The sequence below is a fragment of the Molossus molossus genome, unplaced genomic scaffold (genome assembly GCF_014108415.1).
Source record: "Molossus molossus isolate mMolMol1 unplaced genomic scaffold, mMolMol1.p scaffold_m16_p_17, whole genome shotgun sequence".
NCBI lineage: Eukaryota > Metazoa > Chordata > Mammalia > Chiroptera > Molossidae > Molossus > Molossus molossus.
Genome location: NW_023425352.1, coordinates 26,886,581 through 26,908,757, shown reverse-complemented (window position 1 = coordinate 26,908,757; position 22,177 = coordinate 26,886,581). Strand labels below are relative to the sequence as shown.

General features: G+C 47.1%; 1 protein-coding gene across 2 annotated transcripts in view; it reads right to left on the bottom strand.

Annotated features, from left to right (window-relative positions):
- PIK3AP1 (phosphoinositide-3-kinase adaptor protein 1) overlaps positions 1-22,177 on the bottom strand; it is a 99,552-nt gene that overhangs the window by 28,032 nt on the left and 49,343 nt on the right. For both annotated transcript variants that reach the window (XM_036265108.1, XM_036265109.1), the window contains 6 exons: positions 20,236-20,372; positions 17,874-18,018; positions 16,031-16,173; positions 15,770-15,902; positions 13,658-13,854; positions 10,905-11,094 (listed from right to left, as the gene is read on the bottom strand). In XM_036265108.1, coding sequence (XP_036121001.1) covers positions 10,905-11,094; positions 13,658-13,854; positions 15,770-15,902; positions 16,031-16,173; positions 17,874-18,018; positions 20,236-20,372 — 945 coding nt within the window. The remainder of the gene's footprint in view (positions 1-10,904; positions 11,095-13,657; positions 13,855-15,769; positions 15,903-16,030; positions 16,174-17,873; positions 18,019-20,235; positions 20,373-22,177) is intronic.

The following is a 22,177-nucleotide window of genomic DNA, read 5'->3' as shown; positions in this document are numbered from 1 at the left end:
GAGACCTAGGTTCAAGGCCTGGCTCTGACTCTCACTAGCTCTGCATCCTTGGGCAAGTTACCTGATGTCACTGAGCCTCCACATCTCCATCTGAAAGTGGGGATAAATAAGAGCACCCACCTCATAGGAAGACTGTATGTGCCCACTGAGACAATGCTTATAAAATCCTTAGCAACAGTGCCAGGCACTAAATAGTAATCATTATCATTAACATTATATTGAGGTAACCTAGATAATGTATTGGTTTCTTGCTGCTGTAACAAATTACCACAAGCTTAGTGGCTTCAAACAACATAAATATGTTATCTTACAGTTCTACAGTTCAGGAGTCTGCAATGGGTCTCACTGGGCTAACTCGAGGTTTTGGCAGGACTACATCCTTCCCAGGAGCTCTGGGGGAACATCTGTCTCCTTGGCCTTTCCAGCTTCTACAGGCTGCCTTCCTTCCTTGGCACCAGGCCCTCTTCCTCCAACTTCAAAGCCAGCCATGTCGGGCAGAAAGCTTAGCTGAACTGAGTCCTCCTCATGGTGCCATCTCTGATTCCTTCTGCTGCTTCTAAGGACCCTTGTGATTACACTGGGCCCACCCCGGCAATCCAGGACATTCCCTTTATCTTAAGGCTGGGTGATTAGCAAACTGAATTCCACCTGCCACTCTCATTCCCCTTTGCCACGTAACCTGCATAGTCACAGATTCAGGGACGTTACTCTGTTTACCACAGACAAGATCAAATATCACCCTTCAGCCTGGGAGCAGGGCACAGGGATCAGGGCACACGCAACTCGAGCAAGACCATCGTGTGCACACAGGACTCGGCAGCCTGGCCTGACAGGCACTGGGCTTTCTCAGCCGCTGAATGTTACTGCCTAAAATGAAGTTCCCTAAAAGTGATTTTATCTTCTTTTCTATTTTAAACAAAATGATTCTTTTCATCCTGAATTGAACATATATATCTTTGAATTAGACCAGGAACAGCAAAGCCATGCACTGGCCTCCAGGTCCCTATTCTATACTCAGGGCGAACACTGCTAATCAATCACGGCCTTGTTCCTGGCCTCGGAATTCTTCTCAACACAGCCCCAGGCACTCAATACCAGCTGACTTTGGGACATGAAATTATTTCTAAAACATGATTGCCATACCTTCCTCAGGCAGTAAATCCTAGTAGTAGCAGATACTACCTTTGTAATAATAAAGAAAAGAAAAAGCGTCCGGCCAGTGTGGCTCAGTGGTTGAGTGTCGACCCATTAGGTCACCGGTTCGATTCCTGGTCAGGGCACATGCCCAGGTTGTGAGCCAAATCCCCAGGGCGGGGGGGCACGCAGGGGGCGGCCAATTGATGTTCCCTCTCATCGATGTTTCTATCTCTGTCTCTCCCTTCCTCTCTCTCTAAAAAATCAATAAATTAAATTTTAAAAAAGAACCTGGTTGTTGGAGTTAATGAGCGATAAGACCCTCTCAAACTCTAAATGTGACAACCCTATGTGTACGTACAACCCAGGCATACAGTAAGTAACACGTGAGTGACTAACACAAAGCTCTGGAGGTGCAGGGACGAAGGGCGTTCTGCAAAGGAAAGCAGCACAGTAAACCCTGCGTCCTGGGTGCTCAGGGTTTGTACTTCAGATTCCAAGTGCTTAACCTTCACCAATTGTCAGTTAAAAATAAACTGAAACGCGCCGAAACCTGCTGGTCTAAGGAGAAAGTGCAAAGTTCTTTCATTTCAGCGGAGAGAGAAAAATAAAACAAGGAGACTCCGGGGCCGAGTCCCCTGTGGGAAGAGGCAGCTGCAGAATGACACTGTGCTTTACTTAAGAAGTCAGCCAGCAAGAGCCCTTTCCTGGGGAGAAGGACGCTTGAGCAGATGAGAGAAAGGCCGGCAGGCACTTAATTAGGGAATCAGTCCAGAGCAATAATGAATTTGCAAAGAAGCCCATATAATATTCCTCATGGGACATAAATCTAGATTACTTAGCTGCAGTAGAAACTCCATCCAGATTATGTGTTGTTAATTTAATATAAAACCTCATCTGGGTATATAATACAGTAAAATGTCAGATACTGAGAGACTATGCTTCTGGAAAGGCTCTCAAACCCTGAAAGCAGGCCAAATTTTTTTTTCCCCCAGTAAGTATTTTTGTGGCCAAAAAAAGAGCCTCAGAGGCAGGAGCAGCATGATCACCCCTTTGAAGGTAACTTAAAACCTGACTGGCATGGATGCTGTGATTGACCATGTCATTGAGAAAGTCCAACCTCCCCATGCCCGAGTAATAGAAAGGAGAGAGAGAGAGAGAGAGATACAGAAAGAAAGAGAGGGGAGAAAGGGGTGAGGGGAGTTGGAGTAGATGAAAAACAGAGGCAGAGACAGAGAGGAGAATGGCAGGCAGACCTTAAAGGGGCTAAGGAGTGACTGGCAATGAAAGAGAAGGGCTGAGCCCGGCCAGTGTGGCTCACTGGCTGAGCGTCGACCATGCACCAAGAGGACGCCGGTTCGATTCCTGGTCGGGGCACACGCCCAGGTTGTGGACCTGATCCCTAGTCGGCGGGGGGGGGGGGGGGGGGGGGGGCATGTGGATGGTGGCCAATTGATGTTTCTCTCTCTCATCGATGTTTCTATCTCCTCCTCTCTCTAAAATCAATAAAGAAAAATTATTTTTAAAAAGAAGGAGCTGAGAATGAAAGAGTTAGGAGAAGCAGCCAGTTGAGTTTTATGGCTTTCTCACGCAGACAAGCGCCCCGTGCAGTACTCCTGGCCAGCACCCACACTCTGCCGTGCAGGAATCAGCCTACAGAAGGAGTTCATGGGGGGGGGGGTGCAGTGGGTACCATGACTTGCTAAGATACCCCCCATTCTCCACCTCCATAGCTGCCCCTCAGGGTACCATTTCCTTTCCCTCCATGGCACTGCCACAGTCGGCACTTCTGTATTTAGTTACATGGTACTTATGTTTACTACCCAGCTCTCCCCACACACGAGGGGTTCGAGAAACACTGTCGAACATGTGAATGTGTGAACGTGCACTCATGAGAAGCAAACTAATGAATACATGGATATGGAGGTGTTTGGACTTGTGCAGGAATCTGGGCATCTCCCAAGTTGAGAAAGGAGGACAACTCAGGCAGCAGGACTAGGACAAGCAAATGTACAGACATGAGAGAGAAAGCAGCCCAGAGCGGCGGAGGAAGCACCACCCTGAGACGTCCCACCCTCGGGACATCTAACAGATGTCTCACTACCACCTAGCGGGAAAGTAAAGTCTTTGCACTGGAATGGCTACAAACTATTTCACACCACAAAGTCTAGGATTACTTCTCATTTTCTGGTACTCTCAAATGAAAGAAACAGTTGAGCACCTGCCGTGTACAGCACTGTGGATAATACATGCTTCCTGACTGAGGGAGGGGCGGTAACCAGGGAAGCGTGTACGTACGCACAGTGCACAGTGATTCGCATGCAGTGACTGAGGAAAGCATGACCCACAGCTGTGCAGGTCCAGAGGGGGCAAGGTCACTGCTGGTGGTGGGGATTTTATCGTATTGGCTTTAACATGTTCAATCCAGTAGCTTTCATCATGTGCCTATGTCCCCAACATGATTCTTTGTACATCTGGAGGATCATAAGGCAACAGAAGCCCTGGCCAGTTTGGCTCAGTGGTTAAAGCATCAGCCCACGGACCGAAGAGTCTCAGGTTTGATTCCAGTCAAGGGCAGATACCTCAGTTGGGGTTTGGTCTCCAGCCCTGGTCAGGGCCATGTGCCTCTCTCACATCTATGTTTCTCTCTCTCTCTCTCTTTCTCTCTCTCTCTCTCTCTCTCTTTCTCTCTCTCTCTCTCTCTCTCTCTCCCCCCCCTCCCTCCCTCCCTCCTTCCATCTCTCCCTCTCCCACTCTATCTGAAGATAAATGGAAAAATATCAGGTGAGGATTAAGAAAAAATCAGGAAGTGCCCTGAGCCTCCCTTTGCCCCACTGGGTCAGTTTCAGCCTGGACAGGACAGGAACAGAATGCGTTCCTTGCTGGTAAGACCTCATGCCTTGCACCCAGCCCCGCTGCCCCTAATGCATGTCTTGGCTCTACCAGCCCGTCTTCCCAAGATGGGAAGCAGGAGAATGGCAGGGCCTCGGCTGCTGCAGAAAAGATTCCTGAGATAAAGGGGTGCAGACAGGGAAGGCGGCATGTTCCAGGAGCAAATCAGTAACAACAATTTTGCTTCTAAACACTCCTTCAGCTGGGCTCAGACCGGACATGGCTGAGCTGCACAGCCCTTTACTGTGCTCAATTGTGCCTCCAGCTCTGAGGAGACCCAGCCCCAGACAAGGGCTGTAATCAGAGAGCTTGGGTAAAGAAAACAATGGAGTCCCTGGTCAGTTTTTCCCAGTGGTTAGAGCATCGGCTCACAGACCCAAGGCTCGCAAGTTCCATTTGCAGACAAGGGCATGTACCTGGGTTGCAGGTTTGATCTCAGATCCTGGTTGAGTTTGTGTGGGAGGCAACAGATCGATGTTTCTCTCTTTCTTTCGTTCCCTCCCTTCCACTCTATCTAAAAATCAATGGAAAAATATCCAGATGAGGATTTAACAAAAAAAAAGAAAACACTGGAGATGATCTCTCACAAAGGCGCCATTTACCAAGGGGGTTGCTAAGGGCGGAGTCAGCTCTCTGCCACACACACACTGGAGCCGGAGAACCAGGCGGAGGGAGCAGGGGTGCAAAAGAAAAGTTCAAGGCAGGAGTCACATGAAGCAGAACAGCCTCTGGGATGGATTAGAGAGACTCCTGTGAGTTTACAGTTTCTAGTAGCATGATATTACACATTTCACCTTTGCTCCTTCTCCTTTGGAATAAAGACGGCCTCTGAGATATTTAAGCAAAGCTAAATCCACAAGCTGATTACCTTGGAAACAGCTGGACAAGGGCCTCCCAGAAATGGCTCCCAAGTCCTTAGTACGCAGAGCCTCAGGGAAGGGACCAGTCATTGGGTGAGGCTTTCCACATGAAATGTATTACCTAAGTCAGAGGGCCACCAGGACCATCATATCTTTTTCTGAAGGCAGAGACAGGGGCAAAAGAACTAAATGTGAAAAAGATCAGGAGATAGTGAAAACACCCTAAGAGAGGTGTGCCTTGATTTTTATTTAGAGTTTGCATAAGCTTGACCTTAATAAAGACATTTATTTCTTATATAGTAAGGTGAGGATGCTGATGGTTTAAATCTGTGAGATCTTGAATAAAAAATTCTCAAGAGAATTAGGAGTCAAGTCGAAGGTTTGATAACAGAAACATGTAGTTGCCACCTGGTGGCAGCATATATAAACTAAAGATCCTGAGTGTGAGGGGTGTGTGCATGTGTGTGTGTATGCTTGTACCGTGTGTGTGAGTGCATGCGTGCGCATGCATGTATCCACCAAAGCTCAGGGGGAAGGAAGACTGGAGTGGAATCATAAAATCTCAGGGTCAGAACCCCACCTTGCTCCCCAGCCCCCTTCCATTCAACACAGTGAGTTTCCCTAGCAACCTTCCAACTTAGTGGTTGTTTGAGATTCCCTTTGGAAAAAGGGCCTCATTACTCTCGCTTTTCCAAAACTCAAATCAGAAGAGGCAGATTTGCTCCAACATGGTTAGGTGACCTCCAAAGCAGTGGTAAGAAGCAGACCTAAAGCCTGCAGGCCATGTTTGTTCTGAGAGCAAGTGAATGAATGAATGAATAAGTGAACACTTGATTCCTTAATATGTTGTTTGCAGCACCTAGGGTTGAATGCTAACAGAAGTGGCACTGATAAATTCAGCTATTTAGATGTTTAGAAATAGATGCTATCTAAGTGTCTGCCCCAGAGCTGGCAAACCCCAGAAGGACAGGCTAGGAGGATCCTCTATTCCAGTAGGGGAGCAGACAGATTTGTCCCCTGGGACTCTGCAGACCGAGATTCCTCAGCCAGTTCTCCCTCAATGGGACTTAAGTAAGTCACTACATCTTGGAGACTTCATTTTCTCCCCATCAAATGAAGATAATTCTATCAAGCACAAGGACAGTCAGGTGAGAAGACAGAGATAAAAACCGTCTGTTGACTTGACAGTTGGCAGATGTTTTGAGATATTAATGTGTTGGGTCATGTTGAAAATACGGATCTCAGATTTATCAGCTTGTCCTTATGTATGAACTAAACCACCTTCTCCCCTAGAGAGTCACTGGTAGTAGTATGAATGCTTTCTCTCTCCAGGTACAAGTTGCTGCTTCTTCTGGGTCAGTGGGTGAGAGGTCAATCTCAAAATTAAACCACAGAGACAGAACACAAACCAAATCATGTCAAGAATCAGAAAACCCAGAGTTTATATGATCAGGCAAATTAAAAATGCAGTGGTTTCCTGTCCCTGTCCCCAACGTTGCCAAATTCTACAGCCTGCCCATCAGTGGCCTCCTTCTAGTTCCCTGACAACCAGAATCGCCCTCACCCTAGGTAACTTTACAAGTGGCCGACTGGTCACAAACCAGGCCAGCTCCATGGCACTCTGCCACCGGGGGAAGTGCTGGAGGGGCTCTCTTCCCGCCATGAGGAGTAATGGGAGGCTGCCCTTCACATTCCCTGCAGCTTCCCACTCACATAGTGGGGAATTTCACATGGTGGAGCACCCAGGGGATAACAGGCCTTAAGGCTCTGTCCACAATGAACTGCCAGCAAAGGGGGGATTCTTTCATTGTTTGAGTGCCTCACAGTACGGACACAGCGCGGATGAGGATGTATGGTCTCTTGCTTCCCAGGTGGGCAGCACTTGTTCCCAAATGTTCATTTGTGAAGGGGTATCTGTCCCATACTGGAAAGAACTGTGTCTTGGGACCCGTTGCCTTCCCCATACCAGGAGAAGCAAGTAGCTGAAACATAGATGCTCCAGAAATGCTTGTTGGGTAGATGGAGATGGATGGACGTGCGGGGCAGGGGGCGCCAGAGGTTATGCAAGCTAATGTCTGGGCTGCAGAAAGTGGAAGCAGGGCTGCAGCCCCTCAATAGTTTTTCTAAAAGAAACCAGGAATAAATCTGTGGCGTTAGATGGAGATTTCTGGCACAGAATTAAAAATAGTCCTAAAGACAGACAGACCTGGGTTCAAATCTGGCTCTATCACCTATTAACTGTAAGACCTCGGGAAAGCTGTGTAACCATTCTGTGTCAGTTTTCTCATTTGTAAAATATAGGTAAGTAAAAGCATCCTTGTACAGTTGCTTTAAGGATTTGGTGACACAATGGAGTACTATGCAGCTGTAAGAAAGAAAGATCTCTTAGCCTTTGAGACGACATGGAGGGACCTGGAAAGTATTATCCTAAGCAAAACAAGTCAAACAGAAAAAGACAAATACCACATGATCTCACTTATTTGTGGAATATAATGAACATAACAGTCTGAGGAACAGAGTAGACCCAGAGACGTGGAAGTAGGGTACAGACTGACAACCCTCAGAAGGGGGCGGGGGGGAGGGAAGAGATAAACCACAGAACTTATATGCATGTACGCATAACCACTGGACACGGACAACAAAGCCGGGGACGGGGTGGAGGGGATGGGGAGGAGGGTGTCAATGGGGAAAAAAGGAGAAACATCTGTAACAAAAATAAAATTAAAAAAAAAAAAAAAGGATTTGGTGACATGGAGGACTTGGACGGGGATAATAGCCTCTTCGCCTCCCTGCCAGGTCACAGCTCTTTCGGGGAGAGTGCCCGCCAGTCCTCGCAGTTAAGTGCTGGAAGGCAGCTTCTTCCACTCGTCCCCTCTTTCTCCCCCTTTCCTCAGAGGAGCAGCCACTCTGACTGGCAAGTACCCAATAACCGCCGGACTGCAACTTGCAGGTACTCGGTTGGCAGGGCACTGCTAGTGTCATGATCTGCCTCTAGCCACCTTCCCTGCCTGCACCTCCTGTTCCAAGGCACTATCTTGGTGCCTGCTTTTCTGTTCATGGATGGGAAAACCAAGCCCACCTCCCTGTGGGCCCAGGGCCTAGTGTCTTTTTCTCGGGCTGCAAACTGGCAATGCTCAATCTAGCCCATTCATCAATAAAGCTGATATGTTGATAGGTATTTTGTCTTATCTTTCTTGAATCTATTAGATAGACCAAAGGGAAGGAGAGCTAAGTCTTAGGCAGTGTTTTGGAGTGCTTAGCATTATAGCAAATGATGGTAACATATTAAGAAGGCTCTTAGACCCATGGACGGTGTGACTCAGTAATTACAGCAACAGTCTGTGACCCACGGAATCATGGGTTCAATTCATGGTCATGTACCTGGGTTGCAGGTTCTATCTCCAGCCCCAGATGGGGCACATGCAGGAGGCAACCAATCAATGTGTCTCTCTCACATTGATGGGTCTCTCTCTCTCTCCCCCCTCTGCCTTCCCTCCCTTCTGCTCTCTCTTAAAAAAAAAAAAAAAAAAAAAAATCAATGGAAAAAATATCCTCAGGTGAGGATTAACAAAAAAAGAAGGCTTCTAGAGGGCCAGTGGCATGGTCCTCCTGCTTCAACCCTGGTGTGTACACTGGAATCAACATTACCTAGACCAGGGGCTCTCAAGGGGAGCGGCACTGCCCTCTAGAGGGAGTTTGGAAAATCTATGAGAGTGTTTTGAGTTGTCATGGTGATAGAGGGACACTACTGACCTTTAGCAGAAAAAGGGAGAAAGATACTAGAGACTCTGCAATGTGCAGGACAGCCCTGCATAGGATGTTTTATGTCCCTTGTGGCTTTTAGATATTTCCCCAGACATTCAGATAGGTTAAAAAAAACTGCCTATGATACATATTTATACATATGTGTGTGTGTGCACGTATCTGTGCATATGTATGTGTGTATATTTTTTATTTAATATTAGAAGGCACAAGGAAAAAGATGGACAGATATATCTACCAAACTATTACGAATGTTATATTGGTTGGTGGGTGGAGTCATATGGACTTTTAATAATTCAGTTCAATATTTCTATTTTGTTTTTATAATTTTTTAAAAAATATGTCTTTATTGATTTTTTTTTTAGAGAGAAAGGAAGGGAGAGAGAAACAGAAATATCCATGTGAGAGAGAAACATCAATCAGCTGCCTCCTGCATGCCCCCCACTGAGGATTGAGCCCACAACCTGGGCATGTGCCATAACCTCTCAGTCCACAGGACTCAACCACTAAGCCACACCGGCCAGGCTATATTTCTATTTTGTTTCAAGTTTTTGTAAGACTGTATTACCTTTATTATTGGAAGAAAACAATATAACCAAAAAGGGGCAAATTTTGTTAAGCAATTTACAAGAAAAATCATGTCTAGAGACATGAAAATAAGTTTATTATATTAATCCAATAAAACCAAGTTACCATTTAAAAAAACCCTGCTTATCATTTTCTGAGCTCTGAAACCAAAGTACTTGGTATATAAATACAACTTCTATTTTTGCATGGTTTCGACATGCACTGGATTTTCTAGGAGTTCAATTATTATGAAAATGGAGAGGAGAGTGTGAAGAACCTTTCACCATTTAGGAAAATTCAGGCTCTGATGTCAACGATGCTGGTGGTACCTGAGTCCCTGCTACAACAGACATGTGTCGGCCAGCCTGGGAGCCCTCACACTGGTGGTATTCTGAGCACTGGTCTGTATCTGACCACTGCATCACGTCCTCCTGTGCAGGCACGCCTGAGGATTTCCTCTCCTTTTTAATTTTATTTATTTATTTAGTTAGTTAGTTAGTTTCTTTTTTTTAAATTTCTTATTTATTTTTGTTACAGATATTTCTCCTTTTTCCCCCACTGACACCCTCCTCCCCATCCTCCCCCCCGCCCCATCCCCAGCTTTGTTGTCTATGTCCACCGGTTATGCATACATGCACATAAGTTCTTTGTGGTTTATCTTTTCCCTCCCTCCCCATCCCCTCTTCTGAGGATTGTCATTCTGTATCCTACTTCTATGACTTTGGGTCTATTTTGTTCATTAGTTTGTTTAGTTCATTATATTCCAGAAATAAGTGAGATCATGTGATATTTGTCTTTCTCTGCTTGACTTGTTTTGCTTAGGATAATACTTTCCAGGTTCCTCTATGTCATCTCAAAGGATAAGACATCTTTCTTTCTTATAGTTGCATAGTACTCCATTGTGTATATGTACCACAGCTTTCTTATCCACTCATCTATTGATGGACACTTGGGCTGTTTCCAGATCTTAGCTATTGTAAATAGTGCTGCTACGAACATGGGAGTGCATATATTCTTTCTGATTGGTGTTTCAGGCTTCTTAGGGTATATTCCTAGAAGGGGGATCACTGGGTCAAATGGCAGTTCAATTTTTAACTTTTTGAGGTAACACCATTGAGTTTTCCACAGTGGCTGCACCAGTCTGCATTCCCACCAGCAGTGTACCAGGGTCCCCTTTTCTCCACACCCTCGTCAGCACTTGTTTGAATCCTCTCCTTTTTTATATTAGCTCTATTTTATATTTATAATTCTGTTTCATGTTTCAATTAGAGTGTATATGTGATTTCTAAAAACTTCATATGTAGGTCGGTTACATTCTATATGAAGCTCGTGTCAGGGTAGTAAAGGGTGTACTCACTGTAAATTGTTTGCTATAAAAAGGGCCTGTGGGGACTGAAGGGATTGAAAGCCGCTGACTCAGCTTCTTAGGTCGCAAGGCAATGCCCTCATCAGCTCGGACTCCCAGGCCCTTGCTTTACCCTCCAGTCTCACAGCGGAGGAAGTTTGGAGAGGGATTCTGCTTGTCTCAGCACCTGATGACAGCTCTAACTTTGTATAAAACAGGATCTTCCTCTCCCTGGGATGAGGTGTCAGTAAGCAGGGACTGCCCCTCCCACCCCCCACACACCAGAACGAAGAAAGCTGTCTGTCAGCAGAAACGTGGAAGCAGAACTGGGCTGTGCTACTTACAGAGGTCTTCGGAGGCATCCGGGACGAAGGCAGCCATGGACTCGTACAGCTCCTCGTCACAGCCCGGGTTGAGGGAGCACTTCATGAGCAGGTCTGTGGAAAGGTGGGCCATGGACTCATACACATCGTCAGCCTCCTCCCCTTGCATCAGTTCCTCTTTGATGTGACTCTTCAGCATGTCCACAGTTTCCTGAAAGAGAGCGTGGTTCTTTCAGGCACACTGAGGCACCCCAAGTGGGCTTGAGCAAAGGTTCACACGAGTCAGGGTGGCCACTGTGTGTGGACACCTACTTCCCACCCTGCTGGAAGCCCCTTGAAGCCAGGCTCCAAATCTGTTTTGGGGGGCTGTTTCTTGTTTTAATTTTTGTTTCTTCCCTCAGCACTAAGCACAGACTCACCTAAGCAGGAGACACTTGTTAAATGTCCAATGACTAGATGATAAAAATATACACCTTTCTCATGAGCATCTCTTATGTGTCAGGTATGATGCTTGATGCTCGGTATTTGACTAGACATTACGTGCCATTGGGTCCACCACTGCCTGAGAAAGATACGATATTCCCTGGTTCACAGACGAGAAAACCACAGCTCGGAAAAATCCAGTGCTTTACCTTACCAAGGGCCTGCAATCCCGGCTGCTGACCTTTCCACTGAACCGTAGTGATTCCTCTAATGGGTACAAATGGCACATGAGGGTGTGGCCCTTACTGAGCAGCCACATGGAAACTCAAATGTGATAAGCGAGGCGGTAGCTAACATATTCCTGCACGTCTGTGTTGTCAGAGGTCCCTCAGGAACCTCGCTCACTAGTCCCCGCTCCTGCCAGCAGGTTGCTCCAAAGTGCCCCCTCAGTGTATATCCTGTGTGCCCAGGAGGAGACATGGCCTTGAATTAAGTGCCCCAAAGTCAGGCTGGCTCCCTGTCACTCCATCTCCAAGGGACTATGAAGCCAGAGAGCTGGCTTCTCGAAACCCCTGTACTTTTTCTGGTAAGAAACTCCGGTGTTTCTCAATCCTTATTTCAGCCGCACCCCCAGAAACATTCACTTTCATCATCCCTGCCCCACGAGAGCTGATCTGTTACCGACACTCTGAGCTGGTTTCCTGATGAGACCCAAGGAGTGGACCCGGTGCAGCTGTGGAGTGTGGGAGACCCGAGGTCTGGCTTTATGTTTGATGTGGTAGAAAGAGGAAGTGGTACAGTTCTTAGAGGCCATAACCAACATTCAGGGACAACCTTTTGGGAGCAGCGCTACAGACGCATTAGTTGAAGGGAATTACAGTCAGAGAACAGAGATGACATGAGACGTGGGGGCCAGGTGACTTCAATGCAAGCTGGAAGTCCCTCTTTAAACCTCCCTGGTACACACAGCAAGTAGGACAGCGAGCCCCCGCTCCAGCAGCAAACTAGGTTCAAATCCTATCTCTACCCTATGTGACTCTAGGCACAGTTACTGTGCCTTTCTAGGCCCTTTTCCTCAATTGTTAGAGATAATAATAGTGTCAACTTCAAAGGATTGTGGTGAGGATTCAATGAGATCATGCATTTGCTAATCAAATAAATTCAATAGAAAGTAGTGATTACTATGAACACAGTATTGTCCTTAATAAAAAGTATTGGCATGGAAATGAAACACTACATTTATACAACTTTGACTTCAAAGTAAAGCTGAGTAAATACTCCAAGAATGTGAGCACCGTTAGCCTCACTGATGTCAGTGATGCCCAGCACAGGCACTTAGATTCTCCTATTCATTCAGCATACGTAATCACCCACAAACTCTGGTAAGACCCCTGTCCATGCAATGGTGACTCTGTTCTGTCAAATACGGACAGAGAGTTCAGTTTCTGAGGCAGTGTCAGGCTTACTCCTGTCTGGAGGTAGAGAACAAGACAGGATTGCACTTAATGTTCCTTTCGGGGTCACAGCCCCATTCGAGAGTCCCACGTCCCCACTGTGAATCGTGAAGATGGAGGAAAACCAGAAAAGGGTACAGCCAGGAAGAGCAGCCGCCTCCAAGACAATGAAAGCGATACTGGGGCATGAAATATAGACTAGCCGAGGGGTGAGGCTACACTCACAGAAGGACCCAGAAGTCATGATGAAGTAGGACCCGAGGGTCCAAAACCAGATGAGCAGATATATCTGCCGTAAGACAGGTAGAGGCTCAGAAAGAAACAGGCTGTCAGCAGAAGGTGGGACCTCACAGCTGGGCTCCCTGAAACCTCAGGTGCAGAGCTTTATAAGGTTCTCTGCTAAGGAAGGAACCAGTCCTAACACAGTTCCCCTGGGCCTGATGGGTGAGGCAGCTGGGAGCATCCCACCAAGGTGCCTTGGAAGTGGGTGGGGAGGTGACTGCGGAAGAGGAATTAGCATCAAACCTTCAGCAGATTCATTCCATAAACATCTTTTTAAATTCTTTAAAGGTGGACCTCAGTGCTTTACCTACATATCCTTTTATCCTCAAAAATACCTTATGGTAGAGCTATTATTATCTTCCTTCTGCATATTAGGAAACTGAGAGAGAGAGGACACATGATTTCCCCAAAGTCATGTGTCTGACAAGTGGTGGTATGGGAACTAGGACCCAGGCGACGTGACTCCAGTTCTTAAGCCCGCACAGACTGTCCCCACCAGAAGAGGCACACAAGGACGCGCTAGAGATTAACTCTGACCACGCCTCTGGTGAAAAGGCAGCCCTAGCACTACACAGTGCATTCCCATTCCTGGGGCCTCTCCTGCCGGGACCTTACCACATACTCATCGATGAACTGCCGCAGGTCCCTGAAGCCGTGCTTCTCGGCAATGGTGTTGGGGTAGTGGCCGTGCTTGTTGGCCACACTGTATGCTTGCAGAGCTCCTGGGCAGGTGAGCAGCAGGGCAGTGAGGTTCTTCAGTCCGTATTTTGCAGCAAAATGCAATAAGGTGGGCAGCTCTTCATCCCTCTGATCTGAAATAACGTCAAGGAAACTTAATGGACAGAGAGCAATGAAGGCAGAGGGCACCCTTGCCCTGGGAAATGAAGCCAGCGTGCCTAGTAGGGCAGCCAGCAGGCACTCGATCATTACTTCTTGGTTGACTAACCTAACATCTGACAACTTCCTTCAAGGCATCACTGAAGATTACGCCCTCGGATGACAAAGAAATTATATGTTAATTACTTAGCAAATCTAATAATTAATATCCTACCTTCTTTCTCTAAAAGGATCGGAGAATCCTGAGAAATGATACTGATGCAAAATGTGCTGATTTTCTAAAGGCTTACATAGCAGCCACAAAGTACAGCAGGAATCATGCTTTGACCTTCTCTGCAAATTTCAGGGTACTTTAAAGCAATTGTTTTGTGCTGATTGAAAGAAAAGAAGTCCATCTTCATAGCTCTTATTCCTAATTTCATAAAGTATGTCAAGAAATTCTGAGTATATGGCTTAGTCCTTCCCTACACCTTAGTTTTGAACCAGAAAGTATTCCAGACAAACTTAAAGAGAGCTGAGAGGATTAATATGATGGTATTCAGTAAGTTCCTTGTTTAAAACAGGTTTTGAATGTTTGTACTAATGCATGTGAACCCTAGGATGTATGTTAACCTGATTCGTGAGAAACCAAGCACCGCTGAGAGTCACTGGATCCCCATGACCCCCTCTACCTACTAACACCTTGATACAGCAAGTTAAATTCGACCAAGAAAACAGACATGTTTCTTGGAGAGTTGAAGGAAAAATATTTGTCTTGTTTTCATTAAATATGATTTCTAAGCCCAACAGTAATATATTTATATAAAGATAGATACATAGATGTATCTATAAATACATATATATGTTTCATGTACACACACACAAACATGTTTTTTAAATAAGACAAGCCTATCTTCCTGTTCACTAGGATATGATCCTTGGGATGAAGGGTCAGAAAATGTCCCCAGGATCCCACATTGCCAGGCTATGGCATACTCTTTTCTGAGCCCCAAGTTTAAGAATAGAGAATATTAAACCCGCTGGGAGGGATGCAAGAACATTCCACAGCAGGAGACTGCCCCCGGGAGAAGGACGTGAAGGTAATATGAGCGCATACTGTGGTTCTCTTAGCTGTGGAAGGGGGGACACAGCAGAGGGCAACCAGGATGCGGGTCCCACCGTGCAGTGTAACTGTGGCATGAAGGAAGAGTGATGTCCACCATAACAGGCGTCCTATGCCACGTGCCAGGCACCATCCCCACGCAAGTGGTTCTCCCAGCTGAAGCCATGTCACATGTGCACACGAGACTGCTCCTCCCCCATCAAACAAACACTTGTTTTGAGCCTACAGTGTGCCACTGAAGCACAGTCCCAGCCCTCACTGAGCTAGCCAAGAAGACAGGCACAGCTGAGGAGCGCCAGGGCAGTGGCAACCCTACATGCTAGGGGGGCCGCAGCATGTAGATGGAACACCGAAGGTTCGAGAAGATCTTCCCGAGAAAGTGCAACCTAAGCTGCTACAGGGAGGCAAAGAGAGGTTGGCCAGGTACATGGTAACCAAGAAGGGCAGGAAGAACAGTGTTCGCAGGAGTCAGGGTGGCAAGAGGCAGGGCGGAACTTTAGTTGGGGGAAAGGAGTTCATCTTCTGGAGAGCAGAGCACAGAAGCCAAGGGAGAGAGTGGAGAGATGGGAGCAGAAACGCAGCAGGGGCCCTTGGGAAGAAGTCTGCAAACAGGCTAAGGAGTCTGGACTTTAGGGTTTTTAGTAAGGGGCTGAGGTATTCAGATTTATGATGCAGAAGAATCTCCGGCTAGCCAATGAGGAATGAATGACGAATGGGGTGAGTGGATGCTGAACCAGCAAACTGGAATCGCCCATGGACAGTTTCCTGAGGTTTGACTATTGACTTACTTGTCATCATATCTTCTTCTTCCAGCTGGCTGACGCCAAAGAGGTGCAGTCCACTTGCTGGGATGTTGTTCTTCAAGGACTCTGTGAGCAGTTTATCGAGGGTCTCCGTGTTGTAGGGCACAATTTTAAAGGCCTGAATAAAAAAGTGAAGACAATCCGATTTTAAATCAAGCTACCTCCCACCCAGAAGACCTGAGGCGAATAAACCATGCACAGACATTACCTGTCCAGAAAACTCAGGTTTCCTTTCAACATCCTTACCTGACACATGAATTCCACAGGATTCGCGGCATTGGACAACAGAGTCCCGATTTCTTCCATGTCAGTGTAGTAGCTGATGACAGCTTCGCAGACCACTAAATCCCCGGAATATATCTTCAGAGAAACATTCCCAGATGAAAGGTCTGAACAGAAGAAAAGATAAATTAGAAGAGCCCGAGAAGAACAAGTGTCCCGGGAAAAGTGTTTATGGACTCATCTTAATGGTGAAGAAATTAACTAGGGGCTGGAAGAAAGATCTTGGAGGTGAGCTGGGGACAGGGAGGTGAGGGAAGGGGCAGAAGCCGAAGATGAGCAGACTAGCACGTGGCAGGGCTCTGAGTCAGAGGAATTATTCTCACTGGACCTGAAATGTAATTTTTGAATGATTTTCATGTTTTGTTCAGTACTATAGGCCCAGTGTCACAATGAACAGAAAGAAGAGTTGAATTTAATGCACTTTATACAAAGGCCAGCGGTTGCCGGAAGGGGAGAAGGATCCTGGCAGGTGGAACTCCTTATTTTCGCCACATCTGGCCAATAGAATTGATTCACTGCACTGCTGGCATTACTATGAGCTCTCTTCTGCGCCACAGGAAGGGGTTTTGAGGGGAAAGAAAAATTAAAAATACCCTGACCACAAAGATTCGATTCACAAAAGAGGAAACGCGACGAGTAGAGAACACGGAAAAATATTCAATCTCACTAGTAATCAAAGAAATGCAAATTAAAACAATGGGCTACTTTAAAAAAAAAAACACCTCAAATTAGAAAAAATATTTAAAATGATTAACACCTAGTGTTGGTGATGGTATAGCAACATAAAGTTGATAGTAGCAATTTTTCAGAAAGCACTATTTTCCAGGATCCTTAAAAATACCTATTGTTGCCCTGGCCGGTTTGGCTCAGCGGTTAGAGCGTCGGCCTGACGTCCAGAGAGACCCGGGTTCGGTTCCCGCTAAGGGCACGTGCCTCAGTTGCAGTTTGTCCCCGGGCCTAGTTAGGTTGTGCGGGTGGCAGCCACTCGATGTGTCCCTTTCACACTGATGTTTCTCTCTCTCTTCCTCTCTCTCCCTCCCGCTCTATCTGAACAAAAACAATGGAAAAATGTCCTCTGGTGAGGATTAAAAAAAAAAACCTATTGTTTCAGGGCTTCCAACTGGAGGAAATAATCCTAAATACAAAAAGGAAAAACACACACACACACACACACACACCTGCTAGCATAAGGATGCTTAACATACGATAATTTAAAACAGAAAGACAATAAGAAATCAGCAATTACATAAATATGCAACAATGAGGAAATGAAAAATTAAAAGATGAGACTTCTTTTCAACTGAGTATCATGCAGCTTTAAAAATTATGGTTATAAGAAACAAGTCCAACACAAGGAACTGGTTGTATAAATTATGGCGCACCTGTACAATGGATTACATTGCAACCATTAAGCATCTTGTTGTAAAAGAATATTAATGTGGGGAAACACTCAAAGGTATTTTCTAGGTGATGAGAGTGGGCTATGAGACAGTATGAAGCCATGTACACAGATGTGGAAAAATACAGAAACCAGTGATTTCCCTTTGGGTGGACATATGGGTAATTTTCTACTTTCTTTCCTTTATGGTTACTCTATTCTTTAAGTTTTCTGTATTGAACACACATTACTTCTGTAACAGGAAAAAAAAAGTGTTTCTGTCTTTCCTTTTCCTTTAAATAGAACATGACAACCAAATCCAAATCTTTGCTCAGCTGCTGAATAAAGACAGAACAAGTAAAAGACAGCAAGAGGGGGCCTCTTCCCTGACATGATGCCTAATCTCTGGAGGGACAACGGGCTACTTACCAGGAGCCTTCACGGAAACGGTGTACTCATTCTCCAGCTTGGCTTCCACCCTGATTGAGGGAGAATCCTCTGGAGAAAATTCTGCTTCCGTCGTTACTCTCTCATCCAACTTACATCTCACAATGACGTAGACAGTGGTTTCTGCCTGGAACGGGACACCAGTCATCATCCCCTCTCCCTCCTAGGTCCCCTGCTAGGGTGGCTGAGCCAGAGTCTCCTGGCTCCCTTAGCCCCAGCCTTATCTAGGGAGGCTGCTCTAGAACAGCGCAGGTCTGCAGTCCAGGGCTGGGCAGCCACGGTTTGCTGCGGGACCAATGATACCAGTTACAAAAACTGAGAGTAAACATTTATAAACCTTTATAATAATTTGATGGAGTAGTCTTATAGTAACAATTTTAAAACCTGAGGCTTACATGGCTTATGATTTTATTTTTATAATGTTTCTTTTTTATTGTATTTGATACAAGCATTGATCCATGGCAGAACTGAAAATTCAGAAACAAAATTTTAAAATGTTCTTCACCACGGATAGTTGGAGAAGCACCGTTCTAGATTCATCTTGCTACCCAAAGTGAGGCTAAGGGACCAGCAGCTACAGCTGGAAGCTTGTTGGAAATGCAGATGCTCAGGCCCTACCTGGACCCACTGAACCAGAGTCTGCAGTTGACCAACGTGATGCAGGCACCTCACCGTGTGAGAGGCACCAGCCGAGAGAAGCCCTCTTGTTCTGCAAATGGACGCTCTTCTTGAAGAACAAAAATAACTTGCTGGAGGATTCATTTTCCAAAGGCACTGAGCAACCTGAATAACTACTTGCCTTGCTTTAAACTCTCTTGCTGAGCCTGCCAAATGGAATTATCTTGTTCTACTGTGATGGGCAATGGTCCTGCTAGACCCTGAACTGGTAAGGGCAGGCCTCCCAAAAACATGACAACGCGATACTTCTGGCCAAAGCTAATCCCCAAATGTTCATCCTAAGGTTTTGCTATAGAGTTCTCATAGTTCCCTTCATGACAAGGACCATGATTTCACAACAGGTGAAGGAGGGGTGTGGTCCTGGCTGCTGAGGCTGAGTGTGAATGTGTTTGTGCTTCTGCTGCAGGCCCAGCCCTGCCCCACCTCTCCTCCTCCTAGGGAGACTGGGGAGCCAGACAGAACCAGTGTGTCTCCTCCACTGACAGTCAGGACCCAACCCCAGCCCAGCTGCCCCAGGACCCAAAGATCTAGAGCAGGTAACAAGGAGTATCCTGGGGCAGGGAGCCAGGTTGGGGGAAGGAACGAAAGCCTAGAGAATCAGGGAGGCATGTGAAGGGCATCGTTCTTTAGTTCCAACCCCCACAGACAGGCACCCACCAGCCTGACCTCAGGACGAGAGGCAGGGAGGAGTACTGAGCGAACAGGGACACGCATCGCCTTCGAAAGGGCTGCCTGGCCCGGCTAGTCATTTCAGGCCTGGTATTACCAGGGTCTGATTCAAAGAATCCGATTTTCACGCCTAACTTTTAAAATACCGAGCAGTCTCAAACCAACATGTTTGGGTTCCATCCAGCCCAAAGCAGCCGTTTGCCTTGTGACCTCAGACTGCGAGGAAAGCCGCTCACCAGCTCTAGAACTCTGGCACGTCGCACTGCCACCGCTCCCCCGCCCTCTTGTCTCCGGGGGCCACGGCGGCAAACTCAGCACAAGGCTTGTACCCGCAGGGAAGCACTTTGCTGTTCTGAACTAATACCACACACTGTTCATCAGGAAAGGAAAGATCATGAGAAACTATCAACACTACAGTAGAATTCAAATGCCAGTGGCCCATCAGTGGTCCTCACATGCCAGTCACCTGTCACGTATGTCCCACCCCTGAAAATGATATGGCATCAATATTATCCCTTTAGCAAGTAGTATTGGCCAGCAAGTGTAAGCCATCAAGCCCCACGGCACTCCTTTGAGCCATGCCAGTGGCCAGTAGACGGACAGCAAGCTCTCAAAGTGCCACACGCCCCTCTGTCCCGCACTAGGCGGATGCTGGCAGGAACAGGCCCCTAACTCCACAGCGGCACGAGTGGAAATGCTCACGTCTGCTGGTCTCCCATGTGTTCTAAGTTTTGGATCCACGAACTAAAAGCCTTAGATCGATGGTACATACATTCCTGGGCTCATCTATCTTTGACTTAAAGGAGTGAGGTGTGCCCAAGGCCCACATACTGGGGCTCCCAGGGCGGCTACTGTACAGGAAAAACCCCACAGGAAGGCTGGGATTACACTGAGGCACAACGGAAGAACCCCGCTTCCTTTACTCCAGCAAATGAACCTACTGAGAAGCCTGAAAGCCACGCTCGGACATCAGTCCACCAGCCCCAGGAGTGCCTACCCCACAGCGAATGCGGTCCGGCTGCACCACCATCAGGTTCCCAGGTGAAGTTGTCAGCGGCAGGCTCTGCTGCTTCGCGTAGGGCAGGGCCTTCTCGTCCTCAGCCTCGGTGTCGGTGACTGAGTCACAGCCAGAATCTGTGGAACAGAGAACCCCATTGAATAGGACAGAAGGAAGGAGAACTCACGAGTATGTTCCATATCATGAAAGCCCCAAACATTACCAAATAGGAAATGGTTCTGAATGTTAAACAAATACAAGCTGAAGGGAGTGACTCAGGAAATCATGAAAGAGGACCTAATGGGGAAAAGTCAACCACCATGTAGGCCACAAGGTAGGGTGACAGCAAGAGGATGATGAGAGAGGAAAGTCTGAGGCAGGCTGCTGTCTGAAGCTGGCAAGTCCAGTCTCAACCAACAGGCTTCCGGAAGCTTTACGTTGGGGCTTCTTGCAAGGCTGGCTTTGGTGGTTGTGAGGAAAGTCTTCTGAGGTGGGGACTGTCCACTTAAAGGCCATCTTTGGAACATCAAGTAAAACCTGTGCTGTCCAGGAAGCCATGATCCCTCGGGGTCATCGCTAGCCAATGGACTCCTCCAGAGCAACGGTGAAAAGCAATCATTCTCGACAAATCTTAGATCGGTGTGACTTTAGAGCACACACAGATTCAGGGCCGGTAAGCAAGGGGTGTGTAGATGGGTCATGGTACATATGAGATGACATAAATGGTGTAAATGGAACCTGCCAGAACTCTAAGGCAGGGCCTCTTGGCCAGGGTCCATTCATTGATAGGCTACCTGTGTGCAAGATTGTGTGTGTGTGTGTGTGTGTGTGTGTGTGTGTGCACGCGCACGCGCCTATACTTTTCTGGAGACAATTCAAAGATTTAATCAGATCCTCAAAGAGAGACAAATGATCAAGAATGGTTAAGAGGAGAGGGAAGGTTCATCGGCCTTTGCTTGGGCTTGCTGTCGGCATTCCTAAACCACTGACAGAGCCAGCCAAATATGCCAGCACTGAGAGGCCATGAGGATGAATCAGACACCGACCCTGCCTTCAGAGAGCCCACAATCTCAAAGGGTGGCTGGGTGAGAGGACAGGGTTAGCTTGGCTGATCCCTACAGGGTGGCCACCCAGGGAAGGAGTCGGCTTCCTGGAGAGCTTATGCTGATCAGTCCTGCTAGAATGCTGGGCTGTCTGGTGGATCAGGCCACTGATAAGTCCCCACAGAAAGCTGTGACCACAGGCTTGCACCCTGGACACCAGTTCATGCCAGCAGAGGCTGTGCTCCCACAGTCTCGAAGGTTGAGGTGGGGGAGCAGAGCTAGGGGCAAGATCCTAAGCAAGGACCCCCAAGAGCTGCTCAGGCTGAGGAAGGGGCTGAGGCTTCCCATTCCTGTCCAAGAGCCTGACATCTGTGTTGACAGATGTCTACTCACCCCAAGAGCGTGATGGGCATTGAGGCACGAAATCCTGATGCTCCTCCCCCTCTGTGTTTTCTCCCAAGGTGCATTATTCCAGGAGGCCTGGCTAAGTGAGTCCAGATCTCTGATCTTATTTTGCAACAGAGTTCAGGCAGAATTTAGTGCTAAGAGATGGGACAAAGGACCCTGGGGTGCCAAGGAGGGTGGTACTGTTTTTCAGGAGGCAGCAGAGCCATCATTCTCCTCTGTCTCTCCTTTCCTTTCCTTTCCTCTGGCTCCCTCACTAGGTGCTAATATCCCGCAAAGGCTAACGGCAGTCACACACCCCCACCCCGCTCCCTGCTCTCCAAGACAAATTAACTGAAGGCTGCTCTTTTCTCTGCTGGATCTGCCCTTTCCTACACCCTTCTCTGCTTGGTCGGTTACTTTTAAAACGCTACCTAAGCAACTCCCACCCACCACGGGGCCTGTGAACGAAAGAGTCCAAAAGATCAGGGATAATGTATATTCTTCTTCTTCTT